Here is a 22,131-nt window from a genome sequence, read left to right on the forward strand (position 1 = left end):
GCGCACGTTCATTGGTTGCTTGCTTCATCCGGCCTTGATGTTTTTTTAGGTACTTAACAGACCGCTCTCCGAATCTGGCGCTTACTGCACGATAGCCCAATAGATGTTGTTTTCCTTTCCCTCTTTGATTTTTTTTTGGAGAAACAGTTCTGTCTCCCTCGGCACTGTGCGTAAGTGGGTGTGTCGATGAGTAGCTTAGTGCGCACTCCGAAAAAGAGGAAAAAGTTCATTATGAGTTTAGTTTGAAACCTGCCCTGAGGACCAGAATGGCTATCTGGACTCGAGCGGACAAAAATGGTCAACTGGATCTTTTGCTACGGGACCGCTGGATTCGAGTAGCGGCTGAGCTCACCCGTGAAACTTTAACTTTGACGGCAGAAGCCGATTTAAGTGGTCCGGGTGGTAACTTGGATTACAATAATTCGTCATCTGGCCTAAGAAATGGTTTGTCGAACGGTGGCGAACCTGGATTAACATCAGGAAATCCGAACCGAAACCAGAACTCGGACATCCACCCCAACCACGGTGCTTTAAGGCGAAGTGATAGCCCAGCGCGGGGGGCACTCACCCGAGGTCATTACGACAACAGCGGCAGCCACGGCTACAACAGTCCTGGTTCTGGCAAGTTCAGTCGAGATAACGGAGCCAACTCAGACTTTGGAAGTCCTGGGTCTAGTTATGGTAGCCCTGGGTCTAGTTTTAGCTCACGGCATGGCGAGACACCAAATAGCTTCGAAGCTGGTGGGTCGGAAGCAATACGGAAAGTAAGAGTTGTCAAACAGGAGTCGGGTGGTTTAGGCATCAGTATCAAAGGTGGTCGAGAAAACAGAATGCCCATCCTCATATCCAAGATCTTCCCCGGGCTTGCCGCGGACCAGAGCCGAGCTCTACGTGTCGGCGATGCCATTTTGTCCGTCAATGGCAATGACTTACGTGAAGCCACACACGACGTGGCGGTGCAGGCGCTTAAAAAGGCCGGGAAGGAGGTTATGCTCGAGGGTAAGTTGTCTAACGCAATAACGGGGATTCATGAAGGCCTGGGTTGACACGGAAAGTAGTCAACTCTTGAGCTTACTTTTGTACTCATTCACTGTAGGCTATGCCACTGCGCAACTTAGCCTATTTTACAGAGCCATAGCCTACACATCCCAGGGTGACGTCTCAGTTTATTATTTGCCCCGCTCAACACAAATAGACTAGCCTACACTTTTAAACAAATATCATGATCACAGGACTGCCATGCGCATAATCGTCAGCTAAATCACAGCAACACTGATATATTGCATTGGTTATTTCAGGGACTAGTGTAGCCTAGATTACATTTTAATCAACAGGCAAAGTGGGAGAGCACAATGCTTACCGCTACAGCGGTGCGTGCGAGGTTTATCAGAAGTGTTTGTGGAGATTTCAGAGGGGCGGGGTGTACAGTATGTCATCACATTATGGAGGTGTTTGTTTATTCTGCTACGCTGCAACAGCCTCATACATGATATAGCCTAGCCTACGTGTCGTTAGCCTATATTGGAACCTTTACTTATCTGCCGTTATTACTTTGTAACAAACTATACTATTATGTAGTTTAATATCCAAGTATTGGCAGCTCTTACTACAAGTGTGTTACCGCATGCATGTAGACTAAGCTACTGTTGCAAAACAACAGGGAGTGTGTGCTGATTGATGCGACAGCATGAACACTGCCAATAACCTGGGGAGATTTGGAAACACGTCGGACATTTTATTGTTAAAATGTCCAGAGGCCCGGCAAGGGCAGTGGTCCGAGACTCGTTGTGGTTAATGTGTTGGAAAGAATTGAGCTGGTTAGCGTGCTCTCTCGTGATTTAACGTCTTGTTCACGCCTTGTAACACCACGTGCTCAGCTAATTCAGCAAGTCAATGTCTCTAAATTAACATTAATAGACACGCTATTGTCCCAGATTTTATCCTCAACTTCACGTCTCATATTCAGTGGCCAGTGTTTGGACCCACCTGTCACGACTATATGATAAATGGGAAGTTGTTCGTGTTCAGATGCTCCTGTGAATGTGTGCAAAGAATGTGCCACGTCCATGACAGTGTTTGCCTTTCTTACACAAAATGAGCTCTTGTATTTGCCAGTGTAACTTTGAGTGTAAGTCCCAATTGCTCCTTAAATTGATGCATGGGCCTGGTAGCAAAGTCGGGGGATATTTTAACTGCCGTGTCAGTCACCTATAGACTGGACGAAAAAAAATGTGCTAAGACCAAGCTTTCAGAAACCAAACACATCCAGATACACTTAAACTCTACAGGAGGCCTATACTTCATTTAATGTACTACCAATGTGGCTAATATTTATCTTTATGATGTACAAGACTGAAACCTAGACAGTCTTCCCATTTGTTAAAGCAACTGGCATGCTTTTATCTGACTCCTCAAAAATAATTGTCATTATCACACTTAAACTTAGCTCCTGTGCCGGGATCTACACAAGGTCACGTCCTGTGATACACTTAAACAGAACATGTGGTCACGTATGTTTGTTTCAGTTCACAGAAACAAGAAGTGATCCAAACAAAAACAGCTGAATTGAGCAGAGCACAGTGGCGAGCAGGGCCCGAGGTGACACTGACCTTCAGCCGGCCGTGTCACTTAGTGTCTGTGTTCAGTGGTGGATGGGAAGATGTGACCATTGTTTGGCCAGGGGGGAAAAGAAGCGTCGAGAAAGGACTGGCTGAAAACAGTGCTGAGACAAAGCCCCCCATTCATGAGGGCATCTCAGGAGTGCTCAGATGAGAGACAGTTATTTCCTTTTGTTTCCCCAAAGCCAAACACCGAATGACTGCCGGGAATGTAGCATTAGGCAGAGAACCTGAGCAAACATCAGTCCACAGTACTGTAAAACCGCAGACTTAAATATGAACTGAACCGGGCCAGATTATGTAATTGGCCGTTCCACTACCACCATCTTTTGACTGATTATGAGGGGAGAGGAAAGTATGAACTCCGATGAAGTTGTCTTGTTCTTTTTTGCTTGCTTTCAGCCTTGTTTTATCTTTTATTTACTTTCTTTTCATTCTTTGCTCTATCTATTATTTTTTCCACCTATCTATCTATCTCATATATCTATCATTCTTTCCAGCTCTGTTCCATACATTTAGTCATGCTTTCTTCTGCTTTCTTCTACTTCTGTGTGTATCTCTTCTTTCCTCTCTTCTGCTCTTTTCCTGTGAGTGGCAGAGCAGAGGTCTGTGGGTCCGAGCCTCCTGTCTTTGAGGCCAAGCCAGGGGGAGTGGATGGCAGGATCACAGAGAGAACAGAGAGGGGGGTCGGATGTCAGAGCAGGAGCATGTGTCTGTGACAGGCCTCTGATGCAGAGCAGAACCACATTGTTTTCAGTGCGCAATGGACGACAGCGCTCTTGGCAGGAACTGGACTTCTCTGAGTTGGGACCACTCTCTTTCCCACTAAACTCGGCCCAGGTGGCAGGTGATTGTGTGTGTGTGTGTGTTGAGGGGGTGGTATGAGTGGGCTTTGTGTTGGTGTAAGCATAGGTGGTCGGTTAGGTTTGAAATAGTGGGAGCTTCTCGGTGGAAAAGTGTGACATGGCCTCTACCACCCCCCTTGCCCCTCCCACACGCCCTCCTCCTTTTCCCCGCACAGTTTTTTGGAGGAGTCTGACACACTGTTCTCATTAAGGTCCTGGCAGCCTGCGCCATGGGAGGGAGGAGGGGAGAGAGAAGAAAGAGAAAGAGTAGGGACAGATTGCAGGGGAATTTGGCCAGTGGGGAAGCAGTTGTGCCTTTGTGGGTTTCAGTGGAAGACTAACGTTCTCGGGGCCTCTGTCTGATAAAGGAAGCAAGAATAACAGGAGAAGCACTAGGTGTGTGTGTATGGTGTACCACATTCTGATGGTGTGATAGTGTGTTTGTGTAATTTATCTGTAATTGTTTGGAGGGAGAGGCAATGACTTACTGTATAAGCTGATCATGTGTGTGTTTTGATGTGCATATTAACTTTTTGGTGTCTTGTAGTAGTTTTATCTTGCATTGTTCTTTGGGTATTCAGGGAAACATTGTTATATGGGACAGCACCACTTGGGACACTATCCCTTATGCACACACAGACACACACTCACACTCACACTCACACACACATAAATTCTTCGGTGTCTTCTTTTGTATGGTGTGCCCTAATTAAAATTAGAACTGGAGCTGTGAGATGCTGCCGACGTTCCTAATGAGATCTTTAAACAGAGCAGAAGAGGGACTTCCGATGCTGGAGAATTGCCTAGCTCACTGGCGCTGGGTTGCTGGAACCCAGCACATCTCTCTGCCTCTCTCTCTGTGTCTCATGCCTGCACCTAAGTCTGTGGCTGTTTCTCCCATAATCTTTTTGCTGTGAAAGAAAAGAATGCTTTTCTGAGTGGAAAATTCCTCTCAGATGACCCGCAAAAAACGGAAAAAAACGCAACTCGTTGAAAAAATAGTCATAGCCTGTAACAGTCAAACCTGTGCTTCCTGTCGAGTCACCTCTAACCCTTGACATGGAGAGGGAGAGAGGGTGGGAAAGGGAACAGATTTTAGATAGTGAATTACTAAATCAGACAGATAGATTCTAGCTGTAGATGGTTTATGGCTCACTTTATGGCAGTTGCAGGTGGAGAGAGGCCTTGTACTTGCAATATTGAGCGGTTAGTGATAAATTGTCTAAAATGACAATAATATTGTTTATGGCAATATTTCTGGTACATTATAGTGTTTATTTTGTTATTATAGTTATTATGATGGGCTTTCTTGTAGGTCTATTGAGCCCGAGCTGCATCCAGTGGTAGTGATTGAGAAAGGACATCAGTTTGAATTCTCTACTGTTGCACTGGAATAGATGTCAACAGGGTCATACTTGGAATCTGGAGGAAAAGGGAGACAGATGACTGTCCTTGTGTTTGTGAATGTGAACACAGCTATTTTGAAAAGATGAGGACACTGTCTGACGAGAGAGAGAGAAAGAGATTGAAAGAAAAAAAACAGGCCGCCTTCGTTCCAACCAATTAAAATCCCTTCTAATTAGTCTAGAGACAGTCTGGGACTGTCAGATCTTGTAAATGTGGGTTCACTTCGGCTGCAGGGTCCCAGAATATTGGCCCGTGAGTTATTATGTCTGTCCATCCCAGCGCTGCTTCATTGATTAAGCCGGCCGGTCAGCGGGCTGCTAGCATTGCCCATCCAGACCTTGTGCAACTTGTGACGAGAACACGAGAACAGTCAGTCTGAAGACGGTTCTTTAAAATGGTGAGAGAAATGCTTGCTTGGCTTCCCACTCGAAACCTGCCCACATTTCAGCTAAAACACAGCACACCTCTCTGCTCTCTCTGTTTGACTGCTCTGTTACTTTGAAGTCTGGCCTTTTGAATGCCTCAATCAAAGTCAGTAATCTAACCATTCCCACCCATATTTCAAACTAACTACATGCCATGGGTGTCTCTAGACATGTAGAGGATAGTAAAGTATAGTAACTGCCTTGTGCCATAATACTAGCAGTCCTTGTGCCATAATACTAGCTTGATGGTTGACTGTGGTATGTAGGGAGCAATGGCAATGTCAATATATAAGCCCTTGAATCCTGTCCCTTATCTATGTTATGTTTGCATTATTACTCTGAGTTTCTAATTATGTTTGCACAGATAGGGGAGCAAATGTTGGCAGGCAAGGTATCTATTAATGAATTGTGTTGTCGGTGACTGTGTGCATGCATGGATTGCCTCTGTGATTTACAGTAAAAAGTATTATGACTGTCACTAATGTGTGTTTCATACTTGAACAAATAGGAGAAGGCAGAAATAGGATACTATCAAAGGAGTCAGATCTGGAGAAAAACTGTACACATTCATCAAGCTCTCAACACTACCCTTGTTTTTAGTTTTGGGGGTTGGAGGTTTTTGAAACTGAAGTTACAATCTCCATTGGGCTTGCATGTGCCACCCCATTTTCTACAGTGAAACCTAGTGCTACCTTTCCTCTGCTTGTCAGCCAAGCTGATCCCACGGATTTGAATTGGGTTAATTGCTATAGTGATTGTCAGACACCAAACAGGACGAGGACCACAAAAGCGTCACGTTCAAAAGTTTATTTAAGGGTTGGGGGTTAAGGGGGTTTCGGGGGGGGTACAGGAGTTCCAAGAGTCTGCGTGTGTGTGTTCCCCCAGTAGCCGAACAGCGATGGCAGGAGCTGGATGATCCGGGAAGTCCTGGGGGAAACACACACACAACAGCAATTGAAACGAAGCAGCAGTACAGTCAAGGACTAGGGCGGTATTCGTAGAAGAGGGACTGGAAGGCAGGTCAAGATTACGGGGCTGGAGAACACAGTAGTAGTCGCGGGGTCGGGATCACAGGCAAAGAGTCAAAGGCGTTTTTCCAAAACAGGCAGGTAACTGGTGCTGGTTGCAGGCGATCTGACAAGTGTGGACTGAAAAGCAAGGCTTTATATACAGGGCATGATGAGTGGTGAATGCAGTGCAGCTGGTAGGTAAACGAGGGTGAGGCAGAGCAGAGCAGGAACAGGTGGAGGTCATCAGACTTCAATCAGCGCGTGTTACCAGGCAGAGAGAGAGCTCATGACAGAACCCCCCTAAGGGGCGGCCCCAGAAGTCCCCAAGAGTGACACCACGTCCCGGGAGGGTGGAGGGAGCGGTGGAGGGCTAGAATTCCTCCGAAGCGGTCAGTGAACATCCTCATCCTCGGAGGGAGCTGGAGGGTCGTGGACAGAAGACGGACAGGTACGAGACAGGGTCAGGGTCAGGCACAGGACAGGAAGCCGGGCGGGCAGGGCGGTTAGGGACCCCTCTGGGGCCCCCTACGGATTGCAGGTTGATCAGGATGCAGGCGGTGGAAGTCGGGCGATGAGTGTCCGGTCCACAATCCGACTGGCTGGCACCCAGGTTCTCTCCTCAGGTCCATAGCCCTCCCAGTCGACGAGATACTGGAGGCCCCTACCTCGCCGTCTGGACCCGAAGCAGGCGTTGAGCGGTGTACACCAGCCCACCGTCCAGCGAGGCGAGGAGGAGGAGGAGGAGGCGGCGAGGGGACCAGCGGGCTTTCATGCATCGGCTTGACTTTGAAACATGGAAAGTAGGGTGCACCCTCATGGAGGTTGGCAACTGGAGCCGGACTGCGGTTGGGCTGATGACCCTCTGGATAGGGAACGGGCCGAGAATCGAGGTGCCAGTTTACGCCGATTCCACCCGCAGTGGGAGATCCTTGGCTGACAGCCACACCTTCTGGCCAACACGGTGGCCCGGGGTGCGGCGATCTTGGCGGTTAGCCCCAGTGGCATAGCTGACAGCTGACTTGAGTAGCGTGGCGCGAGCTTGTGACCAGGTGCAGGCGGCAGCGGCGGGCATAAGCGAGGCAGGCGGGCAGGACACATCTCCTTCCTGGCTGGGGAACAGGGGGGCTGGTAGCCATACACACACTGGAAAGGTGACATACCAGTGGCAGAGCAGGTGAGGGAGTTGTGAGCATACTCTATCCACATCAGTTGTTGTGCCCAAGCCTGGGGTTTGCGAGAAACCATGCACATGGCGCCTTCTCCAGCTCCTGGTTTGCCCCTTCCCGGATTGACCATTGGACTGGGGGTGGAACCCAGAGGTGAGACTCACTGTGGCCCCTAGAAGACGCAGCAGAACTCCTTCCAGAATGTAGAGGTGGTGCGGACCTGGGTCAGAGACAACATCCCTGGGCAGCCCGTGTAGGCGGAGAGACATGATCAAGAACAGCCTGGGCAGTCTCTCTGGCAGATGGCAGTTTAGGGAGGAATGAAGTGTGCCATCTTGCTGAACCCGGTCAACCACAGTGAGAATGACCGTCATCCCACCTGATGGTGGGAGGCCAGTTACAAAGTCCAAGGAGGCGTGGGACCAGGGTCGTGTGGGCACAGGCAAGGGCTGGAGTAAACCAGCGGGGGCAGTGGAGGACTTGTTCTGATTGCAGGTGGGGCAGGCAGGGGACGAATTCTCGGACATCCCTTCTCAAAGACCACCAGAAGCTGGGCAAGGAGATGGCAGGTGCGGGCAGAGCCGGGTGGCAGAGCAAAGGCGGGGAGTTGTGTCCCCACTGTATGACCGGGGACCTCAAATTCTCTGGGGCGAAGAGGCGACCGTCTGGGCATGCACTGGGGCGGGGATGGTCACGGAGGGCCTCTTGAATTTCCTCCTCGATATCCCAGGTCAGGGCAGCTACGGCGCGGGGGATCGGGCAGAATTGATGCAGGTTCCTGGGAAGGGGCGTCATCCTTATGAAACTGGCGGGAGAGGCGTCCGGCTTGGTGTTCGAGAACCTGGGGCGGTATGACAGGGTGAAGTTGAATCTGGTGAAAAACAAGGCCCAGCGGGACTGTCTGGGGTTAAGAGCGTTTGGCATTGCGGATGTATTCGAGGTTTTGTGATCGGTCCAGACCAGGAGCGGGCAGTGGACCCCTCCAGCCAGTGGCGCCACTCCTCCAGGGCAAGCTTGACAGCCAACAGCTCATGGTTTCCAACATCATAATTGCGCTCTGCAGGTGAAAGCCGGCGAGAGAAAAATGCACAGGGGTGCAACTTGTTGTCCTCCTCTGCCCGTTGAGAGAGTATGGCCCGACTCCCCGTCTGAGGCATCCCACCTCGACAACAAACTGGCGGTCTGAATCCGGCATCTGGAGGATGGGGGCAGTGGTGAACCGGGCCTTGAGGGTATGAAAGGCTGTGTTGGCCTCTGGGGTCCAGAAAAGGGTGTTTGATGCTGGTCAGAGCTGTGAGGGGCGGCGACGGAGCTGTAGTTCGGATGAATCTCGGTAGAAATTGGCAAAACCGAGAATTGCTGCAACTTCTTCCTATTCCCGGAACTGGCCAGGAGGTAACTGCGAGAGACCTTTGGGGTCCATCTGGATATTGCCTTCAGCGGCGATGTATCCCAGGAATGACACAGTCTGAGCATAGAACTTCGCATTTCTCGGCTTTGACATAAAGAGTTCTCCAGGAGCCGTCGAAGAACCAGCTGGACATGGCCGGGTGTGTTGGGACAGAGTTCTGGAGAAATTAAGATGTCGTCCAGGTACCGCGAGGCAATTTATTCAGCATGTCCCGCAGCACATCATTCACCAGCGCTGGAATACGCTGGGGCGTTGGTGAGGCCAAATGGCATTACCAGGTACTCATAATGGCGGTGTGGGTGTTGAATGCAGTCTTCCACTCGTCACCCTCCCTTACTGGGACTAGGTGGTAAGCATTTCTAAGGTCCAGTTTGGTGAAAATAGTGGATCCCTGGAGCAACTCAAAAGCAGAGGTGAGTAAAGGCAGAGGGTACCTGTTCTTCACTGTGACATCATTCAGACCTCGATAATCAATGCAGGGGCGAAGAGAACCATCTTTCTTTCCCACAAAGAAGAACCCGGCACCAGCAGGAGAAGAAGGCGGGCGGATGAGTCCAGCTGCCAGGGAGTCCCTGATGTAATCCTCCATAGTTTTCTTTCAGGAGGGATAGTGAGTAGAGGTGACCTTTGGGTGGAGCAGTCCCAGGGGAGGAGATCAATGGCACAGTCGTGGGGGGACGGTGTGGGGGCAGAGATGTGGCTTTGGTCTTGTTGAACACCTCTCGGGAGGCCATGGTAACATTCAGGGACATTAGAAATGTCGGGGCAGTGCTGGGGGTACTGAGCGGGGGGCAGCGAGGCAGCACGCAAACAGGTCAGGTGGCAGGCATTTCCCCACTCTTTCACAGTTCGGAGGCCCAATCGAGGTGAGGATTGTGGAGAGCGGAGCCAAGGGTAGCCCAGGATTAGGGGTTGGCCTGGAGAGCTGAGCAGGTGGAAGCGGATGGTCTCTCGGTGGTTTCCTGACACCATCATTGAGATGGGGGCTGTGATGCTGGTAACTGTGGCAATTCATGACCGTCCAGGGCCGGGCTGGAACAGGAGTGGACAGCGATGGCTTTCCAAGCCCAGCTGACGAGCAAGTCCTTTGTCAATAATGTTTGCTTCTGCGCCAGAGTCCACCAGGGCTGCCAGGGTGTGGGTGGAATCAGACAGGTGAAGACAGACTTGGATGAGGGGTTTACGGCTGATGGAGGGCTGAATGTTCATTGAGCTCATCCGTTCCTCCTACATCTGGTGAGCTCCGGCTTTTGCTGGACAGGTGGCGACTTCGATGACCATCACCACCACAGTACAGGCACAAGTTGGAGGTGATGCGTCGCTGGCTCTGCAGGGGGTTAGGGAGGCGGCCGATCTCCATCGGTTCAGACTGGTCCGGCTGGCTAGATGGTGTGGCAGGTGCGACAGAAGGGCAGTTGGGACACTCCGTGTGCTGGTGGATGGACTCTGGCGCCCTCTCTCACGACGGCCCGGCCTGGATCCTGCGGTCGATCGCGGACAGCCAGAGCAATGGCTTCATCAAGAGTGGGGGTTGATCATGGGAAACCAGCTGGAGTCCTTTATGTAGTCCGCCAGGCTGTGGAGGAAGGCATCCACCAATGCTTCCATGTTCCAGGAGCTCCGACTTGCCACAGTTCGAAAGTCAATGGAGTAATCCGCACAGTCCTTCTGCCTTGGCGAATACTCAGGGTCGAGATGCCTCGGCTGTTGTGGATTCCAAATCGAATACCTTGAGCATCTCCTCTGCGAAATAGGTTGAAGGTTGCACATGCTGGGGTCTGGCGCTTTCGAACTCTGCCCGTTCCCCAGAGTCGAGCTTCGGCCGTCCAGGTGAGTGATCACGTAACCGACCCTCGCCCTTCAGTGGCAAAAGTCCTGGGTTGCAGGGTAAACTGGACACGGCAGCTCGTCAGGAGCATGCTTACCTGGGTTGGGTCACCGCTGAACCGCTCTGGATTGCCCGATCCTGGGTTCTGGGGCTCCGGCAGCCACGGCAGCAGTGGACTGGGCAGGAGACTTCGGGTGCTGGGCGGTGAGCAGGCTGGCTGGGGCTGGGCGGGTGGGAGCAGGCAGAGGAGAAAGGTTGGTGAGAAGTTGAATGATCATTGCAAGTTGTTGCTGTTGCTGCTGGAACTGCTGGCGCTGTTGGTAGCCCGGCTTGAAGTATGGAGGCAATGTCAGCAGTGTTGCGGTTTACCTCTCTCTCTGTCTCTTCCAGGCGTTGCATGGTGGTGGGTGGTTCTGGTTCGTCGGTTTCCATGCTGGTTCGACCCGTGCGCTGGGTCCATGTTTGGTCAGATCGTCCTGTCAGACACCAAACAGGGCGAGGACCACAAAAGCGTCCGCGTTCAAAAAGTTTATTTAAGGGTTGGGGGTTAAAGGGGTTTCAGGGGGTTCGAGTACAGGAGTTCCAAGAGTCTGCGTGTGTGTGTTCCCCAGTAGCCAAACAGCGATGGCAGGAGCTGGATGATCGGGGAAGTCCTGGGGAAACACACACAACAGCAATTGAAGCGAAGCAGCAGTACAGTCAAGGACTAGGCGGTATTAAGTAGAAGAGGACGGAAGGCAGGTCAAGATTACGGGGCTGGAGAACACAGAAGTAGTCGAGCGGGTCCGGATCACAGGCAAAGAGTCAGAGGCGTTTTCCAAAACAGGCAGGTAACTGGTGCTGGTTGCAGACGATCTGACAAGTGTGGACTGAAAAGCAAGGCTTTATATACAGGGCATGATGAGTGGTGAATGCAGTGCAGCTGGTAGGTAAACGAGGGTGAGGCAGAGCAGAGCAGGAACAGGTGGAGGTCATCAGACTTCAATCAGCGCGTGTTACCAGGCAGAGAGAGATCTCATGACAGTGATAGTGATTTATGGATTTCGCAGAAAGACAATCTGTCTTAGGCTGTCCTCTTTTGTAAGAGTCAGCTTTTCACAGTGCCTTGCCCAGACCGGGGCTTGATCTGGCTGGATAGGCCAGAGTTCTGAGGCCTTCAGCTGAGGACAAACCACAGAGACCAGATCTGCCTTACTGATCCCTCCTCGCCTAGCCTGTCATCTGCTAACTTGAGTCTGAACACTGAAGTTTGGCTAGTTGAGGTCCCTGGCTGAGGGCCTCACCAGAACCACTATACCCCAGCCCTCAGTTCCATCTAGATGAATAACACACACACACACACATGTACACACACACATACACACACACACATTATATGCACATGCCTCCTGGCCAATTGCTTTCGCAAGTATAATCCTCTCCCATGAGTGACCTCATCTCTTCAAACTCAGATCAAGTTTCTCCCTCTTCAATAGCCCATCCTGAAGACCCCCCCCCACACACACACACACACACATACACACGCACACTCACACATACACACGCACACTCACAAGCAGACATTCCATGCAAAAGTGTATGTTTGCGTGTGGCTGTGTGGGTATGTGTATGCGTGAGTGTGTGTACAAGAAAGCAAGAGTTTGCATTATTGTGGTTTCGCTGTGGCATAGGGCACCCAACCAAAAATGGGGAAATTGAAGCCATTCCTCCTCGTTGAACGACAATTTTTGCCTTCGTGCTGAGGCAGCAGAAGCTCCGTGTCAATTCCCCCCCTACGAAAAGGCATGCAGCGCTACCCAGATGTTCCTCCCAAAGACAGCTTTGTGCTGAGCTCTCTGAATCCCTGTTCAGTTGCAGGGTATCATTTCCAATGGAAATTCCACTTCACTCGAAAACGCTGAGCGTTATCGGTGCTGGTAATGTGGTGGGCCAGAAGCCGCCATATATGTGGCTTCAGGAGACTCACGCCTATTCTCCACATTCTTGTCTTTGTGGTTGTGGGCATCGACCACGTTGCCGACCGTGCCGGAGGAATGTGAGAGCCATCCTTTCCGTCAAACTCTTGACAACAGCAGTAAATTCATATTACAACCAAACAGCATGGAAGACTAACACAGAGTGGTCTGTTACAGGATAGGGGCGTGCATGCGTGTGTGTACTGTCTCAGCTACAAAGCAGTGTATCACAGCTACCCCCTTTTCCAAACAAGTCCTCCATGGTCTGTGGCATTTCAAACTATGAAATCTACAAAAAATGGAAATACATGTTGTATGCTACAGCCAAACCACAGAACACATCAATGCACATTTTCAAGCATTTTTGCTATAATACTCATGTCTACTTACTGTAATAAGTTACTACCACTAGGCATTGTACAGTAAGCACAACTGAGCATAAACACAACAACCCACACACACAAAAAAACTGTACTGATTATGTGTCTGTGTTTCTCTTCTCATAGTGAAGTACATCAGAGAGGTATCTCCCTTGTTCAAGAAGCCCTCTATGGTGGCAGACCTGCCTTGGGAAGGGACGCGCTCCAATTCCCCCAGCCTCAGTGGCGATGAGCTGCCCAAACACAGCCCTGGCACAAAGGACAGGAAGATCATCCCACTGAAGATGAGCTTCATCAGCCGCAACCTCACCATGCCCGACCTGGAAAACAGGTGAGAGAGAGAGAGAGAGAGAGAGAGTGTGTGTGTGTGTTTGTCCACCAGGGACAGCCGTGGCCTACTGGTTAGCGCTTCGGACTTGTAACCGGAGGGTTGCCGGTTCGAACCCCGACCAGTAGGCACAGCTGAAGTGCCCGCAGCTCACTGTGCCGGAATTAGTGTGTGCTTCACCTTACTGTGTGTTCACTGTGTGATGAGTGTGTTCATCACACAGTGAACTAATTAACGGATTGGGATAAATGCAGAGACCAAATTTCCCTCACAGGATCAAAAGAGTATACTTATACCATCCAATAATGTCTTAGAATTATCAGTATTCATTATTAGTATGGTCCTATATTTGGATGTATGTGAATCTTCACAGTCAATCAGTATATGCTGTATATTTTCAATGTGTGTGTGTGTGTAAACTTACTATTAATTGACTCACTTATGGGTACAGTGGACAGGGTCATTAATAATCTGTAAAACTGTTGACACACATGGCTAATTCATGGCTAATTTATGTGCCTAGCCTTGATAAAGACAGCTACAATATAGCTGATAAGACTGATTTTTGCCTCTATTGGAAAAATACCATTTACCTAGGACTATCAGTCTCTTTTTGCCATTTACATTAAGACTATCACAGGAGTGTTAAAATGGATGTATAGTCCCTCCCATCCCATCAAAGACCACCCCTCACCCCTCTCTCTCTCTGTCCCTCCCAGGCCACCATAGACACTCACCTCTCTCTCTCTCTCTCTCTCTCTCTCTCTCTCTGTCCCTCCTAGGCCACCAAAGACACTCAGCCCTCTCTCTGAGTGTCCCTCTTAGGGCTAGTCCACACGTACCAAACCGATCTTTTTTTTCTCCGTCTTCCCTGGAACCGTATCAAGAATATTTGCATCCAAACGGATCCATCTCAACACGACTCAACACGTTACTTCATATCCTAGGCCTATAGGTGGCACTGTTTCTCTTACAGAAATTGACCAAAGCTTGCACGCTGTAGGCTATACAAACAGACAGAATAGGCTAGGACAAAAATGGCTAGTGCAAGGAAACCAGAATTGTTTGTGTGGACTGATAGTGAACTGCCAACTGTAGTCAACTGTAAAACTAATAAACTTAATTTTTACGGTTTGTGAAGGGTGCAGTCCCGTCCTTTATTTGGCTAACGCAGGTACAAATAATCAATTCACATTAGTTTTGGCTATCACCGCAAATGCATAGGCTACTAAATGCTAGGTCTACCCAAGTTAGGCTATTCTGTCGCCACATTTATAATATTGCTATAATACCTTTGTTAGTAACAGTCGATACTTTTGCCTGCATCAAATCACGCATTCGCATTTAGTGTGCATCTACCATAGGCTTAACATGAGTTACGCATCTTTGTATGCTCATATCTGACTTCACTAGATTATGAATGCATTTATTTATGTTGTAAGTCATGTAAAATAAATGAATGACACCGGCACTACACACAAATTAATTTAAACTTACACCGCACTTCGCTAATAACTTCTGACTAGTTCTCTCACGTCACCGACGATAGCTAGAAATGCATCAAGAAAACACAGAGAAAACACTGTTCAGTCCACCAAGTCATGATAAGCTATTGGCGCTGTGCAGCACCGTGGCGATGACATCATCAATACGCAGGTATGCGGTTTCGCCATCCAAGCGAACTCACAAGGGCTACGGTTTCAGATTTTTCCACCCTGGGACCAGGTTTCAAAAAAGTGCGGTTTTGGGCAGTGCATTTACAGGATTCGTTTGGACGATCGGCCAAGACGAAGCAAAACCGGTGCGTTTAACCCAAAAAGCGTCTCCGTGTGGACGGGGCCTTAGGCCACCATCAACACTCACCCTCCCCCTCTCCTCTCTCTCTCTCTCTCTCTCTCTCTCTGTCCCTCCCAGGCCACCATAGACACTCACCACTCTCTCTCTGCGTTGTCTCTTGCCAGGCTGCTGGAGCTGCATTCCCCGGACGGCCAGCACACGGTGGTGCTCCGCTGCAAGGATGCCACCTCGGCGCAGGCCTGGTTCACCGCCATCCACACCAATATCGCTGCCCTGCTGCCCCAGACACTGGCCCACGTCAACGCCTACCTGAGTGTGCCAACCACCGCCGCACACCCCCAACTCAAGCACATCGGCTGGCTAGCCGAGCAGGTAAGTGCTGCTGGAGGGCCAAGTCAGTCAGACACAGACAAATGTTGCGTGTGGTCAAATACCTTGCACATGACAAGTGGAAGTATTTTTCATGTATACAGTCATATACATACACACATACACAACCTAACTTATCCAGTACATTAATGTATTGTATACAGTGTTGGGGTTGTTACTCAAAAAAAGTAATGTATTACACATTAGTTGTTACTGTAAAAAAATGTAATCTCTTACATTACTTTAATCTCTATGGAAAGTAACGTGTTACATTACCTTTTGCGTTACTGCTTTGAAATGTTTCTTTGAACGCTGTTATTGATTTTGTCCCCTTTTATATATTATTTAATTAATGACGTTGTATGAAACATTAGGTAGCATAATCTAGTCTATTACACTACTCCAACCCAGGTTGCCCTGTAGGCCTACCGGGCATTTCTTACAGATAGCTGATCATTGCTTTGTCTTACTGAAAGCTGCCTTCAAGTTCACAAACATGGCACTTCAGTGCTGCTTTTAAAAATTGCAAATTCTATCTGCTTTATGGAAGCACTGCTGCCCTGCTCGCGCGCTCTCCCTCAATGTTGAATGGTGACACGCACACAACTTGCAAAAAATGTAATTGCTTTGAGTGAAGTGCACTCGCGAGTTGCACACCTTCTGTCATTAATTCTAGATGCTCTTGTTCACATTGAAAACAGTGGCAGTCCTAGCTTGTATAACACCCTGAAATGTTTTTGGAGGCAATTCGTAGTGTGAATGACTTCAGACTAGTCATTAGTTAGTTGTGCACTGTCTCCCGCTCAATATTAAGCTAACAAATACTCCGATGGGTTTTGTTTTTTGTTCTTTTCGCCTTCTCAGAAGATGCACACACACACACACACACACACACACACACACACACACACACACACACACACACACACACACACACACACACTCACACACACAGACACACACACACACAGTTACACACACACACACACACACTAATATCGGCAACACAGTTTAACTTAGAATGCACTCGCTACCGCAACATTTGGAACAGCAGATTTTTTTTTATACAGGTGAATATTTAGTCTTTTATTTTTAGCCCTTATAAACGGCCTGATTGTAAATAGGAAAGGATCTAAAGCCAAACAGACCATCTCAGAGGCAGTGCTGTATTTGTAATGCGTTACACCCAACTCTGACTGTACATAAAACCAAGAAATCCCCTCTGTCACCTGCACAAATATTGACCCATATTCTAATGACACATTAGCAAAGCAATGCTGCTGTACTGTAGTTTTTTTTTATCGCACACTGATCCTCTCAATACTCTCATATCTTTTTTGAAAGAAAATTTTATTTTATAGATTGCAACCATCACAGAAATAGCCTGTTTTGGCCATTGTGCCTTCTTTGGTAAATTCTTCTCTGTTTTGCCTGTGTAAAAAACCTGACCCAAATACCAATGGCATCACATCACTTGAGCATCTCAAGAATACTCAGCTGGTGTCAGGCGAGTGTGTCAACAGTGAGTTCTTTTCCTGGGCCTATTTTTCTATTGTTACACAACATGTGAGCTTTTGTGCCCTCCTGTCACAAAGAATCTTTGAAACAACTTAGTTCATGGAACATGAATGAAATGCGGTGAATGCACTCGGTCAGACCACTCATAGTTCCCAGTTAAAAGACTAACGGATCTGCGTTAAGGGATTCTTGTGGTGTGGTCTTGTGTTATTCCGGAACTGTGTCTGTGAAAATGGAGTGTTGAGATTGTGTCGAGTTATGTAAGTGGGGAGTGTAGATGGCAGTGGCATGGAGGGGTTACAGAAGGTGCAGTTGAGACTGAAAACCACAGGAAGCTGCGTTTGTGTTAACTACTTCCTCCGGGCCCTGCTAAGACAACACACACACACTAGCAGCTATTACACATAAACAGATACCATGGACTCAGAGGTTGGGAACCAGCATCCCATGTCATCCAACTAGATACACACACACACACACACACACACACACACACACACACACACACACACACAAGCACAAATGAGCACAAACCCACTCTCTCGTACTCACACACAGCCTGACTATCTGTACTGTTTGGTTTTAGATCCAGTTGGAAGGTGGGCGGATACAGTACCGCCCGGTCGTCATGGCGCTGACCGAGAAAGACATCCTGTTGTTCGACTCGGTGCCCTGGAGTCGTGATGCCTGGACTAACCCGCTGCTTACACATCCTATCCTCGCCACAAGGTCTCTCTTTCTCTCTCTCTCTCTCTCTCTCTCTCTCTTTTTTCTCCGTCCTCTGTTTTTGCTGGTACATAAACATGTTGTACTTTGACAGGTGTGCTTACCTGACCGTCTCTCTGACCTTTGCCCACCCCCCTGTCCTGTCCTGTCTTTTTGACCTCTGAACTATTCCCTCTCCGGCTGTCCTGGTAGGCTGGTTCATTCGGGCAGTTCCCACGGGTCGCCGGCAGTGGGGGCAGACCTGGTGTTTGCCACACGGACGGGCACGAACCGTGGCATCGAGTCGCACGTCTTCCGTGTGGAGACCCACTGGGACCTGTCATCATGGACACGGGCCTTGGTGCAGGGTGGGCACGCCGCCGCAGAACTGATCAAAGAGGTGTCTATAGGTACGTCTGTGTGTATATGTGTTTAAAGAGGTGTATGTTTGTGCATTATGTATGATTGTATAATTAGGCTTTGTGTGTGTGAGTAATGTAGGCTTTCTGTTGCACTCGTGTATCTATGTGTCCGCATTGTACAGACCTATGTGTCTGTGAGTGTGTTTACTCCTCCTACTTTTATTTGCTGACATTTCACAATGAGTCAAACCCACCTCCTCGGGGAGGAAAGTGGACAGTGTCCCATGTACCAGAGAGAGAGAGAGAGAAAAAAAGAAAAAAAACAGAGAAAGAGAAGGAAAGAGCGATAGACTGAGAGAGGAATTGCAAAGTTGAAAAGAACAGTGCTGATTAGGGTGAACTTGGACTGGAAAAGAAGGCACTCTGCCAGTGGGTCGACTTTCTCCCCCACTTATGCGTAGAACAATAGCCAGCCAAAATTAAACACTGGAAAAGTTCACTTGTTTCCTGTCCTGTTCTGCCATATCCTTGAACCTCAAAGATGTGTACATTTATCTTCATGGTCCCCCCACACACACACACACACACACACACGAGCACGCACACACACACACACACACACACACACACACACATACACATACACCAAGCAGTATCTGTGTGACAGTTGTGTGGTTTTGTTGTGTTCCAGGTTGTGTGTTGAACAGGCAGGAGGTGCGTTTGACCCTGCACTATGAGAAGGGCTTTACGGTGAGCCGGGAGCCAGCAGAGGCGGCTGGGTTCACGGTCCTCTTCCGCTACCCCTACGAGAAGCTCAAAATGTCCGCTGATGATGGGGTCCGCAAACTCTACCTGGACTTTGGTGGTCCCGAGGGGGAACTGGTATGTCAAAAAATAGTTTAGTTTAGTTCAGTTTCAGTTGTTTACAAATGTCCTAATAGTACTTTTATGTTTTACATTATGTAAAGTGTTTTTGTTTGTTTTGATATATTATATTAGTGCAGTTTAAATGTACAGTATAGTCATGACTTTCTTTTCTTTCTTTCTTTCATTCATTCATTCATTCATTCTTTCTTTTCTTTCTTTCTTTCTTTCTTTCTTTCTTTCTTTCTTTCTTTCTTTCTTTCTTTCTGTGGCAGGTGTTTGACCTGAGATCGGGGCCAAAGCCTGTAGTGTTTGTACTCCATTCCTTCCTGTCAGCTAAACTCACTCGCATGGGCCTGCTGACGTGAATGGGGACAACAGGAGCTCAGCGCCTCAGTTCCTTTTTACATATATACATATACGTCTTGATATCGACACCATCTATCATCGCCTTCCTTTTTTTTTTTTTTTTTCGATTTTTTTAAGCAAACTTTGCTTTGTTGTCATGCTTTGTTGACACGTGTGTGTGTGTGTGTGTGTGTGTGTGTGTGTGTGTGTGTGTGTGCATGTGTGCGTCTGTATGTGTCTGTGTGCGCATGTGCGTGGTCAGTGGCAATGTGGACTTGTGAGCACCGTCGGTAGAAGGCTGTGTACACCAGAATATGTGTGTTAGTGAGCTTGTATTTCCATTTTTAGCATATTGAAATGTGACTTATCAGGATTACCAAATGTGCCTTGTTGTAGAGCTAGTGGAAAAACTCTCTTCTAAACTTTTTCCATTTCCTAGAGGCTAAAGCAAAACAAGCTTTGAAAAAAGCACACTTTCTCACACACAAACACACACACATAATATTACTTTCATATATTTGTGTTTGTTTGTTTTTGGTCCTTACCTATGTTTCATTTCCTGTATTTTGTATTTATGTTTTCTTTCTCTTCATGTTAGGGCACAGTGAGTAAGGTATTGTTGTTGTGCCGAGGAGTTTAGGAGTGCTTGAGCTGCCTTGTTTAGAAGTGTTGAGGAGTTTAGGAGTGTTGACGAGTGCTTGAGCTGCCTTGTTTGACTTTACAGTAAAAACTCTCACTGGCGTAGCCTCTATGTGCCTGTGCTGTGCTCGGTTCGCCCGTTTTGCAGTGTGTGGTTTCACGTTGGTGAAATTGTAAGGGGTAACTGACTGAGTAGTTAATCAGTCTAACGCAGCAGTTGTTATGTGGGTAGAACAACACCTAGAGCCTTTTCTCCAAGCCAAAAGAAAGTCATTCACTTTCACAGTCCTTCATATCACTGCCATCTCCACAATCCCTGTTTGCCTTGTATCATTGGATTTCAACTGATCCCACACTAATGACTGTGCTGCCACCCAGCCTAGGGGGAATTGCATAAGGGATACTGACTATGTAATTGTGTGCGTGTGTCTGTGTGTGTGCGTGCGTGCGTGTGTCCGCATGGGTGTGTGTCTGCATGGATGTGTGTACCTGTGTACCTGTGTGTGTGTGTGTGAATGGTGGAAGTGGCAAAGGGCTCGAAAGCTTCTCGCCTCCCAACCCCCCTACAGCCCCCACACACACACACACACACACACACACACACACTCTGGGGAACGATCCCTTCATCTCCATTCAAATGCACATGAGTTTGCAAATTACTGTTTTCCACCACTTGTCAAGGTTAATAGCTGTCAGTGAGAAGAGCCTGAGGCACTTTGGATCCAAAGGACGCCACATCGCCCCCTGTGGCCGCTCTTAAGTGCAAACATAATCTTGTGCCAAGTTTCATCCAGGCATTTGTGTGAAAACAGAGGGCGAGGAGTGTCATCTATTCTGTATTTCAGGTTTATAAATGAAGTCCAATCCAGCAATTGCAGAACAAAACAACAACAAAAAAAAACGCCTTAAGAAATGACATTCCTAGAACATGCACTTGCCATCCGTGATCGGGTGACCAAAAAAAATGCACCGCAAAGCACATTCCTTACCTTTTCTGTCCGGGGCAGCACAAACGTGTACAGATGGAGTAATGTGTTGCGTCGAAGAGAAGCCAATACTGATTTCTTCCTACTGCAATGGGGGCGCTAACTATGCCTTTCTGACTAAACCCATAGCTCTGTAAAGATCCTCCACATAGCTGCACGAATGCACATCCCCTGTCCCATAGTGGGATTGATCACAGCACAAGCACGACTCCAGTCATTCCAGTGGCCTTTAATATTCAAAAGTTTAATAAATCCCCCCTCCCAAAGAATACATATGCAAGTGAGAATATTTCAAAAATTTTCAAATGGGGAAAAATGTTGTTGAAATATGTTGATATGCAATACATCCTGTCTTTGTCTGCCGTTAGGATCACCTGTCTCTCTCTGTGTGTACTGTATGTGTTATTGAGTGTCTGTGCATGGGCATTCACGGTCCAAACTCTTTCTACTCTGTTCCTTGGTCTGCAGAGTTTCACTGAGCGAAACGTGAGACATATCTTTCTTTTGCATCACTGCTGGACTTCCACCGATGGTGTGGTGTGGGTATCAGCTCCGGCTCTCTCTCAAAGGGCCGGCTCTGTTCTCCTGCAGGTCACCTGCTGAAAGACAGGGACTTGGCGTGCACCTGAGACACTCTCAAGCTCAAATCTGGGGCCACGCCAGACTCCCAGCTAGTCCAGGCAGTCCAGTCCTCGGCTGAACCCTTTCTGGGCTCACTAAAGGTCAAGGCTTTCACTGAAGATTCTGAAAGATCCCAGGCCCTGTTTGCCAACTCTTCTGCATGTTGTTATAAGGAAATCACTCCAGGTGTTATCTGAGCTAGAGCAATTCACAGTTGTCTTCACGACCACAGCATGCACACAGTCCTTCATGGCACATGGATGGCATGATTTTAACATCTGACCTTACTAATGCTCTGGTCTTCTTATTAACCAAGAATGTAGCTTCTCCAGATGTATGACTGAAGAGTTTGCATTTTGACCAGTGACATGTTTTCATCCTATGTATTTCTGTTCAGTGCTTTAGGCATGAGGCCATTAGGCTAATTTTTAGTGTTCCATAGAACTTTTTTTTTTTTTTTTTTTTTTTTTTAAACCAAAGGTTATTATCTGTGGCAGCTTGCGTGACATGCAATCATTTATAGATCAAAAAAAGAGAAAATATAGCAGA

At 48.1% G+C, this 22,131-nt stretch overlaps 1 protein-coding gene across 1 annotated transcript; it reads left to right on the forward strand.

Moving 5' to 3' along the window:
• The first annotated feature begins 73 nt into the window (after positions 1 to 73).
• On the forward strand, positions 74 to 21,218 carry sntb2 (syntrophin, beta 2). The gene is made up of 7 exons (XM_048257392.1): positions 74 to 999; positions 13,172 to 13,376; positions 15,335 to 15,542; positions 17,644 to 17,786; positions 17,976 to 18,172; positions 18,816 to 19,006; positions 19,264 to 21,218. Exons 1-7 carry the CDS (start codon positions 267 to 269, stop codon positions 19,354 to 19,356), a joined length of 1,770 nt encoding a protein of 589 aa, XP_048113349.1. The 5' UTR covers positions 74 to 266; the 3' UTR covers positions 19,357 to 21,218.
• Positions 21,219 to 22,131: the final 913 nt, after the last annotated feature.

Source organism: Alosa alosa, chromosome 11, assembly GCF_017589495.1.
Source record: "Alosa alosa isolate M-15738 ecotype Scorff River chromosome 11, AALO_Geno_1.1, whole genome shotgun sequence".
Classification (NCBI taxonomy): Eukaryota; Metazoa; Chordata; class Actinopteri; order Clupeiformes; family Clupeidae; genus Alosa; species Alosa alosa.